This window comes from Zophobas morio, unplaced genomic scaffold (assembly GCF_036711695.1).
Source record: "Zophobas morio isolate AGI-343-1 ecotype UQ-CSIRO unplaced genomic scaffold, CSIRO_AGI_Zmor_V1 ptg000004l, whole genome shotgun sequence".
NCBI classification, from domain to species: Eukaryota; Metazoa; Arthropoda; class Insecta; order Coleoptera; family Tenebrionidae; genus Zophobas; species Zophobas morio.
The window spans coordinates 6,971,010-6,989,319 of record NW_026972109.1 but is presented as its reverse complement, the minus strand read 5'-3'; the positions used below and the strand labels follow the sequence as shown (position 1 = coordinate 6,989,319).

At 34.6% G+C, this 18,310-nt stretch overlaps 1 protein-coding gene and 1 long non-coding RNA gene across 6 annotated transcripts in view; one reads left to right on the top strand and one right to left on the bottom strand.

Annotated features, from left to right (window-relative positions):
• LOC135139494 (inositol-trisphosphate 3-kinase homolog) overlaps positions 1 to 18,310 on the bottom strand; it is a 60,746-nt gene that overhangs the window by 40,796 nt on the left and 1,640 nt on the right. For 2 of the 5 annotated variants that reach the window (XM_064069801.1, XM_064069767.1), the window contains exon 2: positions 10,847 to 10,930. In XM_064069801.1, the coding sequence (XP_063925871.1) occupies positions 10,847 to 10,930 (84 nt within the window). Of the gene's footprint in view, positions 1 to 5,974; positions 6,038 to 6,168; positions 7,541 to 7,645; positions 7,893 to 10,846; positions 10,931 to 18,310 lie in introns of those variants that run through there. The other 3 variants (XM_064069760.1, XM_064069754.1, XM_064069775.1) reach the window with 3 other exon arrangements.
• Positions 7,883 to 10,186, top strand: LOC135139534 (uncharacterized). The gene is made up of 3 exons (XR_010282169.1): positions 7,883 to 8,281; positions 8,343 to 8,506; positions 8,635 to 10,186. It is a non-coding gene; the product is annotated as an uncharacterized LOC135139534 (long non-coding RNA).

Sequence of the window (18,310 nt, the reverse complement as noted above, 5' to 3'; positions counted from 1 at the left end):
TTGAACAAGTTTTTAGAAGTTTAATAGGAGCAAAATCAGTCTTATCTTAGCAAGTGCTAGCCCCGCCCATGCGCCCTCTATTTTCTCAGAGGATATGTCATTTGCCAAAATAAGACTTATCTTAGCAAGTACTACCCTCTGAGAAAATAAAGCGCGGGTGGGCGGGGCTAGTAATCGCTAACATAAGTCTTATTTTGACAAATGACATATCCTCCGAGAAAATAGGGATGTGTGGGCGGGGCTAGTACTTGATAAGACAAGACTGATTTTGGCAAATGACATCTCTGGGAAAATAGAGGGCGGGTGGGCGGGCCTGTTAAGATAAAACTGATTTTGCCTTTATTAATCTTGTAAAAACTTGTAAAATTTAAATGTGTTCAATTGTAAATTTCCATAGTAACGAGTTCAATTCCTAATCTACCCGAAATGTGCAAAATATGATGAGTTTTTACTTGTGATATATCATTGCGTTCATATTTTTTAGATTTGCTTATACAGTTGGCTAAAAAAATTAATGAATGTGTCAATTTATTTTATTGGACGGGTCACTCCATTTTCCCAGAAAATTTTGGGAATACAATACTGTTATTTTTAATATTACGCTGCACCAATCCAAGTTGATATACGTGTCCTTGCAAAATTTTTATTTTACAATTTTGTTTCAAGGGCTCACAAATACACAAGACGACAATTTTTTCTGCAAATTTGGATCAGGAGGATTTATTGAATGAAGTAATGAATAAAAACTTCGCTTTTCTGCCTAATGCTAAGTTAAAAACGTTTGAAATTTATAAAACAAAAACTCTGAAACGATTACTTTGACTTTTTAGTATAATTTAAGATTATTCTAAAGCAGTAAACTACCGACAACAATTTGTCTATGATAACATTTTAAAATAACACTAAAATATTAACTAAAATTTATTATTCGTCTTATTCAAAAATTTAGTCATCTCAAAATAAAAAGACTTAATTAAATTTTGTATAAGAAAAGCATACTTTGCAATGTGAATTATTAAAATTACTGTAATTTTACTTCTCCACTGCACTGTAATAGGGTGATCTGAAGAATGGCCAATATAATATATATTTTCTCGACATTTCACAACTTCTAGAAGGTGAAAAAGTAGATCCTAGTTTCCCTACAGAACTATTTCTTAATTTCACTTTTTTTTCAAGGGCTCACAAATACACAAGGTGGCAATTTTTTCCTCGAATTGGGTATTTCAAATTTGGATCAGGAGGATTTAATAATGACGTAATAATAACATTACAATTTTCATTTTGTTTAAATATTAAATTAAATATGTGCGCTATTTAGATAAATCTAAAAAAAGGTTGCCTCAAATCCTTATGGAAACATCTAAAATTAGAAAAACTTGATTTCAGCAAAAATTGAGTCAATATTTTCCCAAAGCAGTTGGTACTGCAATCACGGAGTTGTTTATATTTACAAAAAGTCAACTCGATCAAAGTACACACAGCATATGTCGGAGCAGGTGAGAAAACACTCAGCTCGCATTAGACAAACAACAAACAAGACAATCCTCACAAACAATAATTAAAAAGATAAAGAAATAGAGAAAAAAAACCCGAATGAACGAAACGTGTTCTGGTTGCAGATAAATTTTACTACATTTAATATTTATTAACCATAATTTCGAATTAAGTGGTGCGATAAATTACGTCGGCGATAATACCTCCTACTGGTTTACACATAATTAAACAAATTTTATTTATGGTGTTTTCGACAGATGTGCTTCGATAAATCGGTGATTTACAAAAACCTCAACTCCCTAGTCGACCCCATTCCCAAGGGAATGACAACATGACTCTTGACGTTAGACCCGAATATCAAACAATGTGTTTTATTTATATGTCGATATTATATTCGCTTTTAAATGCACGATTTATTTTTAGACACGAAGTACGTCAAAGTCATCGATAGCGCCGCCGTCCTGCAATACAATGAACCTAGTATGGAAATGGAAATTTTCAACGAAAAACCTTCCATTTCCATTATCGGAACGGAAAACGCAATCACTTTGATATAGAGGTAATAAAGACACTTTCCCCCGCTTTTCGAACCATATTACATAACGCCTCGTCTGTCTCCAGCCATAAAACAAACCATTAAACGAGAAAAATTGAATTTTTAATTGGACGGTTTCGCCGAACCATTATGTCTCTCTTCCCAGGAACCATAACGCCATATCGATGTGTTGATGCCGATGGATGATGAATTTCGTGGATGTCTGTGATTTGTGTGTAAATGTCGGGGATTGATTGATTTGTAGTCTTTGTATATCGAGTTCAGTGCATCGACTATGGATGAACGGCTGACGTCAATTCAAGTCAACGGTCGGAAGGATTTCTAATAATTTATGGTGAAATAAAGCGAACGATCGGAACTCATGAATCAAAGGACTTATGAATGAGCGACAAAAATGTAGGCCGGAAGGAGGACCCTTGCGGTACACCTAGCGCTAGACACGTTCGTACTTACATATTTTTAATTGGCTACTACATATTTGCATTTTTAGGTCGTTACACGGTTGCGTCAAATATTATAAAAAAACGCATAAATAACTAAATAAACACTTTACATATAAATACGGTGATTAGGGATATTAATTAAACAAATCTGCCAGACTTTTAAACATAATTTTGAAAAGGGAAAAAAACAATGTTGGTGTTTTTTATTTGAGATAAAATGCACAATGACGTCGGAGATCAGACATAATTTATTTATATTAGAAAATAAGACGCCAATGGTGATGTAGTGGGGGTTCTAGCTCACTTTCTGGCGGCAATTCATGTACAAAGTTTGCAGTGAAACAGTTTTTTCGGCTTTAGTAGTTACATTGTTGAAAAATCGTGGAAAAACCTATGATTATGAAAAAAACTGATATTTTTAGATTTCTATAAATCAAATGTTGCCACATTAATTGATGACAATCGCGTCCTACTCACAGTTAGTCTAGCGCACGCAAAAAAATTCCCCCTTCGTCACTTCAATGGAAACTGTTGATTCTAGAAAGAATGAATATTCGCCCGATTGCGTGCGACGTATACTGAATTGTAAGACAGGAAGTAGCTGCTTACGACACAGGTATTCGTTAAAGAGCATTTTGGTATCCACCGATCACTGAAAGGTTTTCAAATTTGTATCTCTGACGTTTTTCTTTTAAATAATCACGCGACCATTCAGAAATTTCAAGGTTGCAGAATCATCATATGTTTTACCTAAAACGCCACACTCCTTGGATGCTATCTGTCGTCATTTGTGGAATTGCGTGAGTTCGAAAATTACCTACAACTGGTAGAGAATGTGACAAACGGTTAAATGAACCTTTACTATTTTTTATTTGAGTCGAGTAGGAAGTCGCAGCCGAAAATTACTCACTATTTGTACTGCTGCATGCACATTGCAGTTTGTCCCGTACACCGTTACTGCTATGAATAATAATGTTAGTTTTAATAATAGTAGTTTTGGCGGGGGTATTCTACGAAAGCACAAAACGCACTCACATTTAACACTAGAACTGTTGCCAACAAAAAAAAAATTGTGAAAGTCACAGCTGTGAAAACCTGCGTCTTAAAATTAAAACTTTAGTACTGTTAACTACTAGTTGGAGGCTATTACCACACAAAACACATATACTATGCAAGAATTTTAAGCAAATGACGTAGTGGCAAATTAATTACATAGTCGACTTGTGTGGAAAAATTGATCGAAGGTTATTTCGACAGAATTTCCCTCGCTCTTGAAGTATAATACAATAAATACAGATTTTTCGAAAAATTATATTTTTTTTTACTGTATTCCCAAAATTTTTTGAGTCACCTGTATCAGTAATTCTGAAAACTATGAATGCATTGATTAACCATAAGCATACATATAATATTTAGCACATTTCAGAGAGGATTTATTCGGCAAAATTTTAAGATGACGTCATCAATTTTTGTAGGGGAGGATAAATAAATAAATAAATTTTGATTAACAATTTACCATGACTACGATAACCTTAAAACGTTTGCAAGACTTTAGAGCATTGGGTTTTGCAGTTTCAAAGTTAAATTGCAAAATGTTTTTGTGCAACTTTTTTTTTTTTCCAAAAAGCTGGTTATCAAGGGTCAAAACTCAACACGGATTCATACTTATTACACATTGCGGGTATTTTCACGAGCACTTAAAGAATTTTCAAAATGTTTACACGATTAAAAACTTCACTGAACTGTCATTTTTACAAGGTACTATCACACATGTTGACTTTAAAAAATGTAGAACCTTTGAAGTTTGCAAAAATTTCTTCACAATGTAGAATATCTGAACCTTTCGAAAAATGTCCACGATTTTTACGCCTGTGTTAAGTGAATCTTTTAAGTGCATTAATTTGTCAAAATTGTGTGCTCTATATGTTGGTCTTCGAAAATCGATTAAAACTTTTTTTTAATGTACCGTTGGAGTAAGTCAAGGCTACACGCCAAGTCCCACAATCTTTACAATACATTTAAACTGCAAATACCGCAAATTCCTCAAATTCCAACATACAATTTCTCGCAGCCATAAATAATACCTCCCCACCCATCGAAACTAATTATCCTTTTAAATAATTCATTACAACTAAATTGATTAATTGCCGGTTGCGTCAAATATAATAAAAAATAAAATACACCGCGATACACATAATTATTGTTATTAATGATACGAATTCATAACGTTTTAGCAACGACAAACCAAGTTCACGTTCGAGCCAATTAATAATAACAGAATCGTATTAATTTTTATTGACAAGTCACAACCCAACACGTGACGATACTAACAAAAACGTGCCAATAATCAAAAACTGATTTATACAACCATCAGGTTTAATTACAACCATCTACAAATTCTCCATCAAAAGCTTCCGTTTGACGCGACTAATTGAGCCCGCAATTAAAAACGACAGAACTGGAACCAGACAATTAAAAAAAAAACGAAAAATCTTCCTCTGTCCATAAAATCTTATCGCTTGGACGGAAACCTAATACTGTACAGCGATAATACACATCGACCACAAAATTATTAACTACATGAAAAGTGATAGTCACTCGCCTAGTAACTAATTATTCCCTCAAAACAACAAAAAGCCGAATCAACCAAAAAAAAATCGACTCTCTCCAGCAAAGGTATTCTTTTATTCATTTCCAGCACGTACGTGCTTTCGTAGCAGCCGAGAGAGAGCAGAAAAAATGGTTTCGAAAAGTGTCACGTGACACTCGATTGACGTCAATGATGACCTCCGAGTTCCTAACAGTTGGATATGGTCGGTTTCTGCTCCAAATCCGAAGACCTTCCGTGGCTGGAGATTAACACGCAAGGTGGAGGAGGAAAACAACACGAAAACAAAAAGCCAAAAATTACGAAAACGACAAAACGAGGCGAAAAAATCGAAGGCCGCTTGAATCACCGAATTCCGAATTGTAACAAAAGTAATTAAATTAAGCCGCATGATCATGAGTCACTACACTAGCTACTCAAGTACTTTTTTCATAATAAAGGCAATTCGTACGCGTGACAGCTATGGACCGGTTTCGCCCTCGGACGCTCATCAGCGCAATTAATCGTACGGAGTGATTGAGAAAACATCTTGGACAATTAGCTGAAAAGTGCAAAACACGGTAATAGGTATGGGTGCAATGTTTACAATAATAATTGGCGAGAAAAAACGTACAATAACAAATAATCAAAAGTCATTATCGAGCGACGCTGTCGCTTACGCACTTTACGGAAAAAATGACCATCAGTCTGGTTGAAATCGGTCGCGTGTGGTGCAAATTTCACTTTTCGAGTAATTTCTGTGTTGATAGATTGGTGATCGGCGTTCTTGTTAGTGGCGCCATCATGCGTTTACTCTTCCAACTCTAACGCGGAATGTTAGTCACTGTTACAGACTAATTGTGTGAAACAAGCGTGCAACAATTGAATTACCTTTTGATTCTCTTTAAATTTGCTTCTTCTACTTTTTGATGAGCGCTTCTCTCCGGAAAGAAACTGTAACACAAAAAAGAGAATTATCGTAATCACTGGTCGGAGTAGTAGACCTTGAAAATTAAAAATCTCATCTCTGACAATCCACGCCTGTTATATCACAAACTTGATTCACACGAAGGGGAAAATAAAGATAACAATTCTAGTACTTATATTTCCACTTATACAAAATTACAAAATCGTTTCTATATTAGTATCACATTGAAAAAAATATTATCTATGTAGCAGTCTAAAATTCTCGATATTGTTATCATCGACATACAACTCGTTCCCGCCCTTCAACTTACTAATAATTACTCCACAAATATTAGTTCTATACAAAATTTCAAACACAATAAAAACACAAAGTAGGGCAAACGCAAAAATGGCGAACGCTCGCAATGACTGAATTGAGTTATTTAACCCCTCATTACTGTGTTTGATCTTTCTCTCCACGTACCGTTCGAGCTCGTCTTTGCTCACCCAAGTCACATTATTTTTCACCGTGGTCGCAGTAACGCCCTCTGTCGTACCCACAGAGGAAAACCGCGAAACTTCACTACACGCAATCCCATGAACGCTAACAGTTGAAAAATTCATGGAGGGAAATTTGACTTTAGAATCATTCAAATCGCGAATTATCGCCTCCAAGTCGTTACAAAACCATGGATTATTATTCAAATCGAGCACCTCCAGTTGGGGCAAATGTCTCCTAATAGCAACCGTATTCAACATACTCAGAGAATTAAAACTTAAATTCAAACTCTTCACTGCGAAAAACGAAAAGTTGTAACTCGGGTCAAAACGGTTGAGACTATTTCCTGCTAGTTCTAGATGTTGCAATTTACCCAAGCCGTGCCATTTTTCAGGTGATGCATCCCAGAGTTTGTTCCATGATAAAATCAAAGTCCCCAAATTAGGAACCGGTTCGAACAACTCATCAAAAACCGTCCTGATAAAATTTCGTCCTAAATTCAAATACTCCAAACGTGTGAGATTAGTAAAAGCCAAGACTTCCACAGTTTTAATGCGATTGTTGGAAAGATTCAAAGTCTGCAAATTTAGTAAGTCGGAAAAAGTTAAATCTTTTAAAATTTCGATTCGGTTGGAGCTTAAATCCAAAACTTCTAACTTTTCCAAGTTCTGAAAAACATTTCTTGTCAGTTTGGTGGTGATGTTGTTGTGATCTAGGTGGAGTTGTCGGAGACACGTCAACGAAATAAACGCTCCTTCGTGGACTTCTTTAATTTGTTTGCCGCTCAACTTTAACGAGATGATTGAGTGGGAGTCCTCAGAAATGAAATTGTTTTTTGAAAGTTTATCAATTGAGTTGAACGTGAATTCAACGTTGCTGCCTTCCCAGTTTCCTCGTAAAGGACTGAACGGTATCTTGTTACCTTGATAGTGCTCGATAGTGTCAAAAAATCTGGTTTTTTGCTCATGGGGTATAGCACATTCCATGGCTTCCGTAACATGGTGGGTGCACACTATCGATACGATAATCACAAAGACGGCCCACCGTGTCATCTGAAAACGAATTAAAAAATTATTTCACAAGGTTTAATCGACCATTGTTCTTAGTTTAGCGTTGTGGTTGGCACTAATTAAAAAATATACGACAAGAAAACGTACCTTCGGTGTTCAACTACGTCGTTCGTTGCACTGATACAACTGCATGTCAGCTGGTCGCTTATCAATTTGCCAATGACCAGAGTCCTGTTTATGTTATTATCATGAAAATACACTTTCTGTTATGTGTAATTAAACGACTCGATAATAGATGGTGTTTACATACAAAGATGAGATGAATTTGTTTACGCAAAGATGAATCAGTAATATCTCATTCAGGATGTGCAAGTGATAAGTAGATCAAAGCAAATAATGTGCTTTCTTTGAAACGACGAGTTTAATAACCCGTGCAAAAGGGTACAGCTAACACAATATGTTGCTTGTGGAAGTGACGTTGCATATGGTGGATATAATAACAGCGACATTGTGAGTGTACCTGCTGCTTACAAGATCCCGAAAAAGCTCAAATTGAAATAAATCGGTTTCGGTCGAAGCAGACGGTACTAAATAGCTTGACCCTAAAAACGGTTTACATTTAAATCATCGTTTCCGCTTATGAGTTCTGGTTTATATTTAAAGATTTATGAAACACAAAGTTGTACGTTGGATGTGTAACTGTGAATATGTGAGTTTTTCTTTGATATAAAACATGTTCCTGAAATAGGTTTAGATCTTGCTTGGCCTCTATTTAATGTCTGGGTATGCTGAAATATTTTAATTTTAATCCATAAATAAAAGAACTGTAAGTTGAACCTTCCAGTGCACGTTCTTCAGTTTTCAAAATCGCAATAAACTACTCCTGTGTATATAAAGAATAGGAAATGCCCCTAACCCAATTCAAGAAATAAATATGGACGTTTTGAGGAGGAATTGATGTAAAACCGGAATCGTTACTTATTTTTGAATGTCCTACATTTACTACAGGTAGCAAATCGCAGCAACATGGCGCCTCAAATGCTTTATAACGACCTTCGGGTTTTACGTATAATGAATTACACCGATATCATGCAGGTGTCTCTTCACTAAAGAATACACTGACATTTGTTTTTTAGATAAAGGATCAACAAACCGAGAAATCCGAAGAATTACAGACAATTGGTGACCTTCTGGTCAGAGGAAAAGTTGAAGAGATAAAATAAAAATTTACTTATCTCCATCGTTAATAACAAATTCGGGGTAACTACTTCAAGCTATTTCTACGAATTCGTCACTACTTCTTATCACCTGAAAAGATTAACAACCATTTTAACAATGAAAGATCACCAGATAATAGCACCTGGAAAACTTCGTGACCTTAACAGACATATCACCAATAAGACGAAATAACACACAAAAACGTTGTCAAAATAACACAAAAACAAAACGTCCTTCTGTGAAACAAACTAAGTTAATGTCTTGTACGAAAAAACAAACCATGGTCACAAAATTTCATACAAGTTCTCCAAAATAAAGTCAGCAAAACGTTTGCGAACTTGCAATTTTTCTTTCCGTGCAACGAATTTTAACTTACGCAAATTTTCAACGATTACGCTTACCTTTAGTCGAAAATATTTGGGTTAAAGTAACACGGATCACGCTCATGACAGCTATCAATCGGGAGGCAAAATACAAAGCACCAATATAAACAACAACGCCTAAAGTAGTAACCCGTGTATTTACTTGTTATTTTTTTATTTACGTAGATTGATACAATAGTAGACACCACACACGATTCCGCAACATGTTATTTAAATGCTAAGCCACGTACAAGTAAGTGAATATTAATACATTTCGCTGATTTATCAAGGTTACATTTTTCTCTCGGCATATTCCATACTCTGTCTACAACAAATTATCAATTCCGACGTTGCTAAACACCAACAACCGAAAAACAACCTCCCTATTATTTGCACCGTCCTCCTCGACCACAGGAAAACAATAACACGCCGCATTTTTACCGCCTCATTACGACTTTCACAAGAAAAACATTAAGCAAACCAGGAACTCGTGACGTAAGAAAAATAAATACAAATTACTTTTTCGTTCTACTGTAACTAAATGGCATGTAATTTCTTACATTAACAATTAATACAACGATAAGCGTTTTAATTAACAACATTTATGCTAATAATTGCGCCAGGTCTAATTGTGATGCATGTGAGCATCTTCGGGATCAACACTTCGAAAAGAAAAATAACTTGCTTGTCATCGCAATACCAAATGGGTTGTCTTCCATTTGAGATCTCGCAGAATCGATAGTATGGTAAACCGTGAGCGCTTGGTCACCGTAAAAAGGTCAAGAGAATGTTGTGACGCAAATGAAAATGATTGTCGTGTCAAATGCCTAAGCAATTGTAATCGATTCAATTGGGTAGCATCCAATTGTTGAAAGTATAAATAGTTGATGGTGATTGTACACGGTGAACACACTTTCCGCGATTACCTCTTTTGGGATTTTCCTGCGACGAAGTCTGTCAGGTGTATGCAGAACTGCAACCAGTGTTTCCAGTTCTCTGAAGTCGCGCAAAAATCGGAAATTTCAGGTCATTCAACTTTGTGGGCAATTTTATTTTTTAATTCCCAGGCGATAGCCAAAAGGTTTGTAAGGAACTACCGAATCGAATACTCTGCTATTTGAAAGTACTTACGATTATATGCAGCCAAAATGTGTCCACCCAGTTAAAAAAATCAAAATAAAATAAAATTTTAACAGTTATAGGATGGAACTAAAATTTATTTATTATCCCCTCTGAAAATTTGATGACGTCAATGCAAAAACTTATTAGTACCACTAAATGGTTTTTTTAGTGTCTAGTTCTTTTTTACTGAGACGATTTAAACATTTTCACGACCTTTGAAAAAGCAATGTTTCTGTAAATCTTGGCCTTTGCCCCATTTTACAAGATTCTAACGGATGATGCTAACGGAAATACTCCACAATTTTATGATTTAAATATTTATAGATAGATTGTCCTTCACAGATTGTTTCATTTGACTTTTAATTTTAATAAAATCATTCGTTTTTGGTTTTGAAATGCGCCGCTGTACCCTAGATAGAGTAGTAGACTTTGTTCATGAAAACTGCTTCTACATTCTATCGGTTTCGAAATCTAGAACTACCGGACAAACAACATAATATCACCATTAAATCACGTGATTAAAAATTGCGGAAAATAATCGTTAAACAACATTATATATAGCGCATAGACTTTGAATAATTGGAACACGTTTCCACCACCTGACAATACCAAAACAAACACATCTATAATTACTCCTAAATCCTACCGTTGATATGAAGCAGTCCAATAAGGGTGTGTTATCTGATCTTTTCGTCCCATCGCTGCCTCCTCCCACTACATTCTTCTCCTCCTAGAACAAAAACCTCCATCACAATCTTAACCCATTTCCAACAATAACAATCACTCGACAATTTCACGAAAACGTTTACGTAAATAGATGCAACAGATCCGGATTTCTTTGCACTCGATGTTTGAAGTTTCACAAATAATTGACGTGGCTCGATAAGCAAACCCATTTTCAAGCAAATTGACCCGATTAACCGATAAGATAAACACACTTAAGGAAAAAAATCGCTTTTCAAAAATGTTTCCAAAAAGCGTGCGTCACTCAGAGTCATCGTGACGGAATACTAATGCATTATTTATTTATATGAAAAAGATTTGTTTTCATTAGTGTGGTAAAATAATGACTACAAATTTTCGACTATTTATTGTATTCAACAACGTGCTAAATTGTGCGGTTTATACTCAAGCCCGAAAAAATTGTTTACGCTAGGTTTACGCAAAAAAACATAATATGGATACGAAGAACAAAAGGATAATTATCATATTCGGTGAACGATGCGAAAATTCGCTGTTTCGAGACATCAGGGTTTTAATGTGTATCCTTGTTTGGATGCTGCTTTGGATAGGTTTAATTGTTTTTGTTCCAAGTAAGATGAAGCAATGTTTTTCATAACGCAAGCTTTCCTTTTAAAGCTAGAGGAAAAAATAAAACGTAGAAAACAATGCCATATAGTTATGAATCGTTGTTTGGATAGCTTCAAAGTAAATTATGGGATTACCGTTATCTTGTCATGTGGCATGTGCTGGTTTTATTTTTGATTGTCCAAAATGGAATGAATTATGCGACATTTCGTTAAACGTTATGATTTTTTGTACTGTCATTCATTGTATTATTTATCATATAAAAAATGTGCTTGATATGAGTACATTTCCATTAGCATAAATTTAGCTGAGTGATGACAGAGGTTATTAATTTCGCGGCATTGATCGCACATCTTTTTGCAGTGTTATTTTAACATCCACATTGGAACCAGATAAACAGCGTTTCCAACAATCATGATCAAAAATACCCGAAGATGTTTCGTGGGTGTTAATTAAAATTTTGGGCTGTATTTGACGTAGATTTATTAGTTAGTCCTTGCAGGTTACTTGATTATGTACCTAGTAAAACCAACGCTAATTAAACGTTTAATTTAAGAAAGTAGTCCGTCTGTAAGAGTAATAAAAAAACACCATTGTTACTGGAGTGCTTAAGTTTTTATATCTTAATAAAGTTTACAACTTGACTGCAGTAATAAAAATTTCGAAGGTCCAAACAATTACAAAAAAAAACAAAAGCAAAACATTTGAATTGCTTGTCGGGCGTAAGTTAGGGTAGTATTGTAATAGTAATAACCAAATTTGTATGTTGATAATCTGATGACGTCTCTTAAAATTTGTCTACAAAAATTCTCTTTAAAGTTTACAAAATAATACGCTCCTACTTCTGGTCTATAAATCTGCCTTTATTTTTTACCTTCGTCGTCTAGATTTTTGGGACAACACTGAAAATTTTACAAAAAATTTAAAAATTCATCTTAGACAATAGGGGCAATTCTGAATCAAACTTGTTATACAGGGTGGACTATTTAATAAACTAAAATTAAATTTTCATCTCAGGAAATAAAATAAACCAATGAAATTCAAAAACGGAGGTGGGTGGGATAGTTTTACTTTTATTGTCTAGATTCCACTATTTTTCATTATAAAATCCAATTTTTGTCCAATAAAATCAGTAATAAAAAAAATCTGGATGGGCGAGACTATTTTAAGGTTTTTCTTATTCGTAGATTCGACCACTTGACAAAATAAAATTAACTTTTCATCTCAGTAAATAAATAAGCCAATGAAATTCAAAAACGGAGATGGGTGGGGTTAGTTTTACCTTTTTTGTCTAAATTTCTTTGTTTTTCAATATAAAATCCACTATTCCACCAATAAAATGAATTATCACAAAGAAAACAGGGTGGGTGGGGGGGGGGGGAACTTTGATTTTCTTTTAAGGGTAGAATTGGACAATTTGATAAACTAAAATTCAATTTTCATCTCTTACAGTAAATAAAATAAGCCAATGAAATTCAAAAACCAATGACCAATAAAATAAGTGATGAAAAAAAAAGGTGATACATGAGATTTAAGCGTAGATCTAATCACCGACAATACAAAGTTCAATTTTCATGTCAATTAAATTCAGAGTGGGTGAGCTTAGTTTTCCTTTTGTGTTGTTGTATAATGTCAAATGTCAAACATCAAATCACACACACAAAATAAAGCAAAACATTATTTTTATATAGATATAGAAGAATTTCGCCTTCAGGGTTAAAATTGAACAGGGAGCGTAATTAATTTGGTTCGAGATTATTCTAGAAGAATTATGTCTAGAAATCTGAAATTATAGACTTCTGATTTATTTGTAGAGCTAGAACTGCAGAACGAAATCAAAACTTCGATAGAATTTTAGAAGAGTTGGAAGAATTTATAGACGAATTCTACTCGAAAAAGAGAATATTTAGTTAATTTCGGTTAGAGACAGTTTTTCTGTCCGAAAAGTGACTGTTTTAATTTCGGATAAATTTAAATTTGGTGTTTTGTTACTGGATGAACTTGAAAAAATCTTTTGAACTTTTAATGTTTTACTTTTTACAAATCTGAAAAAGTCTTGAGTGTTTTTTCTTATAATAATTTAAATCCATCTTATTTTGGAAGGTACTAGTACCGCCCACCCACCCTCTCGTTTCTTAGAGGGTATGTCATTTGCCAAAGTCAGTCTTATCTTAGCAAGTGGTACCCTGTATTTAAAGCGTGTTAAACTGCAAATTTCCAAAGTAACGAGTTAAATTCGTAAATCTGATTGTCTGTTTATTTTTTAACAACCTTTAAATTTTAACAGGTTTGATTCAGAACTGGCCCTAATAAATACAAAACAGACTCCTATTTAATCTTGCCGTACATTTAAGCTTAGATTTGTCTGGTTGATTACATCATTTAAAAATTTTACTTAGTAGTTGTAACTAATATATGCGTAATTGCGTATGAACAAAATTTACAAAATCTACTCTTACAAGTCTTACAATACCGGGTGTCTGGAAAATGACACATTAGCTCTTCAGTACGTTATAGGTATGGGGGTCTCAGGAGTCCCAACAAAATAATAACAAAATTAATTTACGAGCTTGTGATGTTTCCAAATTTTGATCATTTTTTGTAAAACTTAGTCATCGGTACTAAGATAAAACTAATTTTGGCAGATGACATACCCTTTAAGAGAAAAAAGGGTGGGGGGGCGGGGCTAGTAGCTGCAAGATAAGACTGATTTTGGCAAATGAGATACAGTCTGTCTGTTTTAATAATTCCATAGTCTTGTAAAATCGTAACACATAGGTAATACTTCTCAAACGTTACTATTTTTGTCTCACTTTCTCTCATTGCGGTTGAGATGGTACGTATTGCCTAGCATTTTAGGGACGGTCCTAAAGATCTACCGCAATGTTCGTACAAAGCAGAACTTTTCAAACAAAGAAATACTGTTTTGTGGAACTTGAGATGAGAAACAGATGTTTAATGAAACAGATGAAATGTAAATTTTAAGTTAGTGTTATGTTTAATTTTCAGAACTACTTATTTTAAAAACTTTTACTCACTTTTTTTTGTTTGTTGTATATTATAAATTATTATAAACCTAGCAACAATATATAACTGTTTGAGAACCTCTGTCAAAATTTGGGTTTCATTCCGACAGGCTGAGCTATGTGTTTTCTCTCTCGTACATCCGCTTAAGTTAAAATGATATAGCGCTTTGTTGTTCTTGTTTCTCACGGCATAAGGCAAAGTATCAGTGGTGAAAAAAAGAGAGAATGAGTTTTACGATATCATGGACAAATTAAAACAGAAGTACTGTACCCTCTAAGAAAAGTGAGGCTGAGTGGGCGGGGCTAGTAGCTGCTAAGATAAGACTGATTTTGGCAAATGAAATACCCTCTAAGAAAAGAGAGGGCGGGTGGGTGGGGCTAGTGCCTGCTAAAATAAGCCCAATTTTGGCAGTTGACATACCCTCTAAGAAAAGAGAGGGTGGGTGCGTGCCTCTAGAACCTGTTAACATTGATTTTGGCAAATGAGATAGTCTCTAAAAATATAGAGGGCGGGCGGGTGGGGCTAGTACCTGCTAAGATCAGACTGATTTTGGCAAATGACATACCCTCTAAGAAAACAGAGGGTGGGTGGGCGAGGTTAGTACCTACTATGATAAGACTGATTTTGGCAACTGAGGTACCCTTTAAGAGAAGAAAGGGTAGGTGGGCGGGGCTAGTACCTTACAGATAAGACTGTGTTCAGCAAATGATGTGTCCTGTAAGAAATTTAATTAAATTATTATAAGGAAAGATACTACAGGCTCCAAAGTACTTTCAAATTTTTTCCAAACAGGAATACCTAGAACCTCAAGCTTGTTTTAAATTAACTCAGAAACAGGTCATGTCAGAATTTTCTAAAAATAGAACACCAAAGTCTCTCAAAATTGTTTTAAATAATTTACAAAAAAAATCTCCATGGGCTCCCAAAATAATACACTATGGGTACCCAAACACTGCGGCACTCAAGACGTTTTCAGATTCGTAAAATATAAAACACTAAAAGCTCAAAAGATTTTTTCAAGTTAATCCAGCAACAATTTCTTTAAATCTATACACCAGGTGACCTAAAATGCGAACATTTTGAACGTAGGGTTTTGGAAATTGACAATTTTTGATACGTCAAACATTTTTACTGCTTACTCGTTTTTTGCTGATTTGTATACTATCCTCAAAGATATTTGGCGTTTATGGCTATGACGTTTAAAGTACTTTACAGCCGACCCTTCATAAAACTTAGTAAATGTAAACCATGCCACGTGCCAGGGACGGTCGAGACGCGAAGGACCGGACTCAGAGTAATTTTGTTTGTTAAAATGTTTAAAAATTATTGTCTTACATTAAATAGTGACAAATAAATAAAAAAAAATAACAGGCCATTTAATTAGTATTTTTGTAACAATTTATTTTTAAATACTTTTCGAAATATTGTAGCAATAAATTTTGCCGGTGATCCCAAAAACATATATTTGTAAGTAGAAATGCGGTTTGTAGCAGAAGCTACAAAACACAGTGCCTTCTTGAAGAATAAATTCAGGAAAAGATTTAATCTATAAATTAATTTGAGTTATCTTCGACATATTGACATACGTGTACTGTTTTAAATGCTTTCAAAGCAAACTCAAGTTGAAAAGTAACAGGATAACGTCTCAAACATACTTTTAATACACTTAAATAACGGAATTTCCGAAAATAATAAGGGACCGGTTTAAGTCGTTAACCACTTCCAAGAAATACTTCTCAAACAATATAATCCTTAACTGCCCATTCACAATGGACATAAGACATAAGAACGAGCGCATAACATAATTTACGTTTTTGGTTTGTGTCTGGGTTATGCTTATCTACGTTCACAGTGGACAGAGCGAACTCTGTAAGAATTGTTAAACTGCGCGAACGCAGAACGGAATAACTCCCGGCTAAACATAGAAAAGGCTAACCTCAAACTGAGTCAAAAAAAAAATCTAACCTACAATTTCATACGATATTCGAACTGGACAACTCGCAGTACAGAACAGACTCGCAGTGTGAAGCTTTGATTATAATTTATATAATATAATCAAAGGTGTGAAGTGCCAAGTGCCAACTGTCAAAGGGAATTCAATAGCAGCATTCAAAAGTCCCTAGATTTTAACATAATTTTGACATAATTCGTGCACAAAGTTGAACTTATTTCAACTTTGTGTACGCACACAAGGATTACATAAAACGTTCATAAGCATAAGAATTACGTTCGTCCACTGTGAACAGGGGTACACGTTTTCCATCGTTTCAACTTTACGTATTTATGTAAGCTTTATGTACTTGTTATGCCTTATGTCCATTGTGAATGGGCAGTAATGCTTGTACCTACCTGGCTTCGGAGCGAATTTGACACAATTATTAGAAGTGTTACACACTCGAAAATTTGAGAAACAATATAAAATAGATGCTATGGCGCGAGATCGTGGATTTCGGGTGATTAGACTTCCGCCGTACCATTGTATATTTAACCCCATCGAACTAATCTGGTCGCAAATGAAAAATAATATAAGAAGGAATAATACGGCACCAAAATTTAGTAGTGCAACAATTGACATAATTAGGGAAGAAGTTTCCAAAATAACTGCCGAAATGTGGGCCAATTGTGTACGACATTCCACAAAAGAAGAAGACCAGTACAGGGCACGGTTGATAACACCGTTAATTATTAATTTAGAAGAGTCGAGTGATGATGACAGTGACTATTTCGATCAATAAATAAGCAGTAGTAGTTAATAAGTAAATAGTTGTGCTGTAATAAAAAATGATTGAGTACAAAGTTACTTTGTTTTTACTTAAAATAAAAAACTCGAAAGGCGCAGTTGTCGGTAAATGCAAAACTCAGTCCTGCCCTGTGCTTTTACCAGAAAAGGTCTTTTCAGGTAGGTATCAGTGAGCGGGTTTAAGACATCCGGTTGTGACGGCCTATTGAATTATAATGGGAGTCAAATTGGTGTGAAGTCATAAACGCCAAATACGTTTGAGGATAGTATACCTTCGCTTTAAGCAAACATTGTTGTCAAATGGAATTTTATCGAATTATTACAAAAACAACACAACCATATCTTTGTATAGAAAACTCACTTGACATACACCTTGTAAAACTTTTATGCCAAAGCACCCTTATACGTCAAACTGGCTATTGTATAACTTAAACTCAGGTCACATATACCTAGTAAAACTTTACAGCTCCATTATTATTATTATTATTCGTAATAGTATTCCAACAGGCGAACCCAATTATAGAAATACAGAGTGCTACCAAAAAAAAAAAAAAAAAAAATTAACTCAATAACAAACAAATAAATAAATTGTTTAACTGTAATATTCCTTTATATTTCCTCTAGAATATCCCACTTTCAATCTACCCAATCTGGTGTTTAATGTGCTGCAATGTAGATGAAAATATGTCAAATTGATCAGCAACATGAGTGTAATTTTTGATGGATTGAAATAGAGGTGATGCCAACAATACTTTCGTTCTAGGGACTGTTAGCTCAAACAAATTATTACTTCTTAACCTTCCAATCGACGTTCGAAACCTCAAGAGGCTTAGCAATTCAGAGCAGTCTATTTGAAAACGTAATATTTTGACTAGCAGTAAAATTGAATCAAGTTTTCTTCTGGACATAAGACTGTGCAAACTAAATCTTTCCAACATAATCTCCTCCGGGTATCCCTGTTCAGGATATGCACCGTCAGCTCTGAAAACCATATACTTCAAGAATCTCCTCTGTACTCTTTCAAGGTTAGTCGCA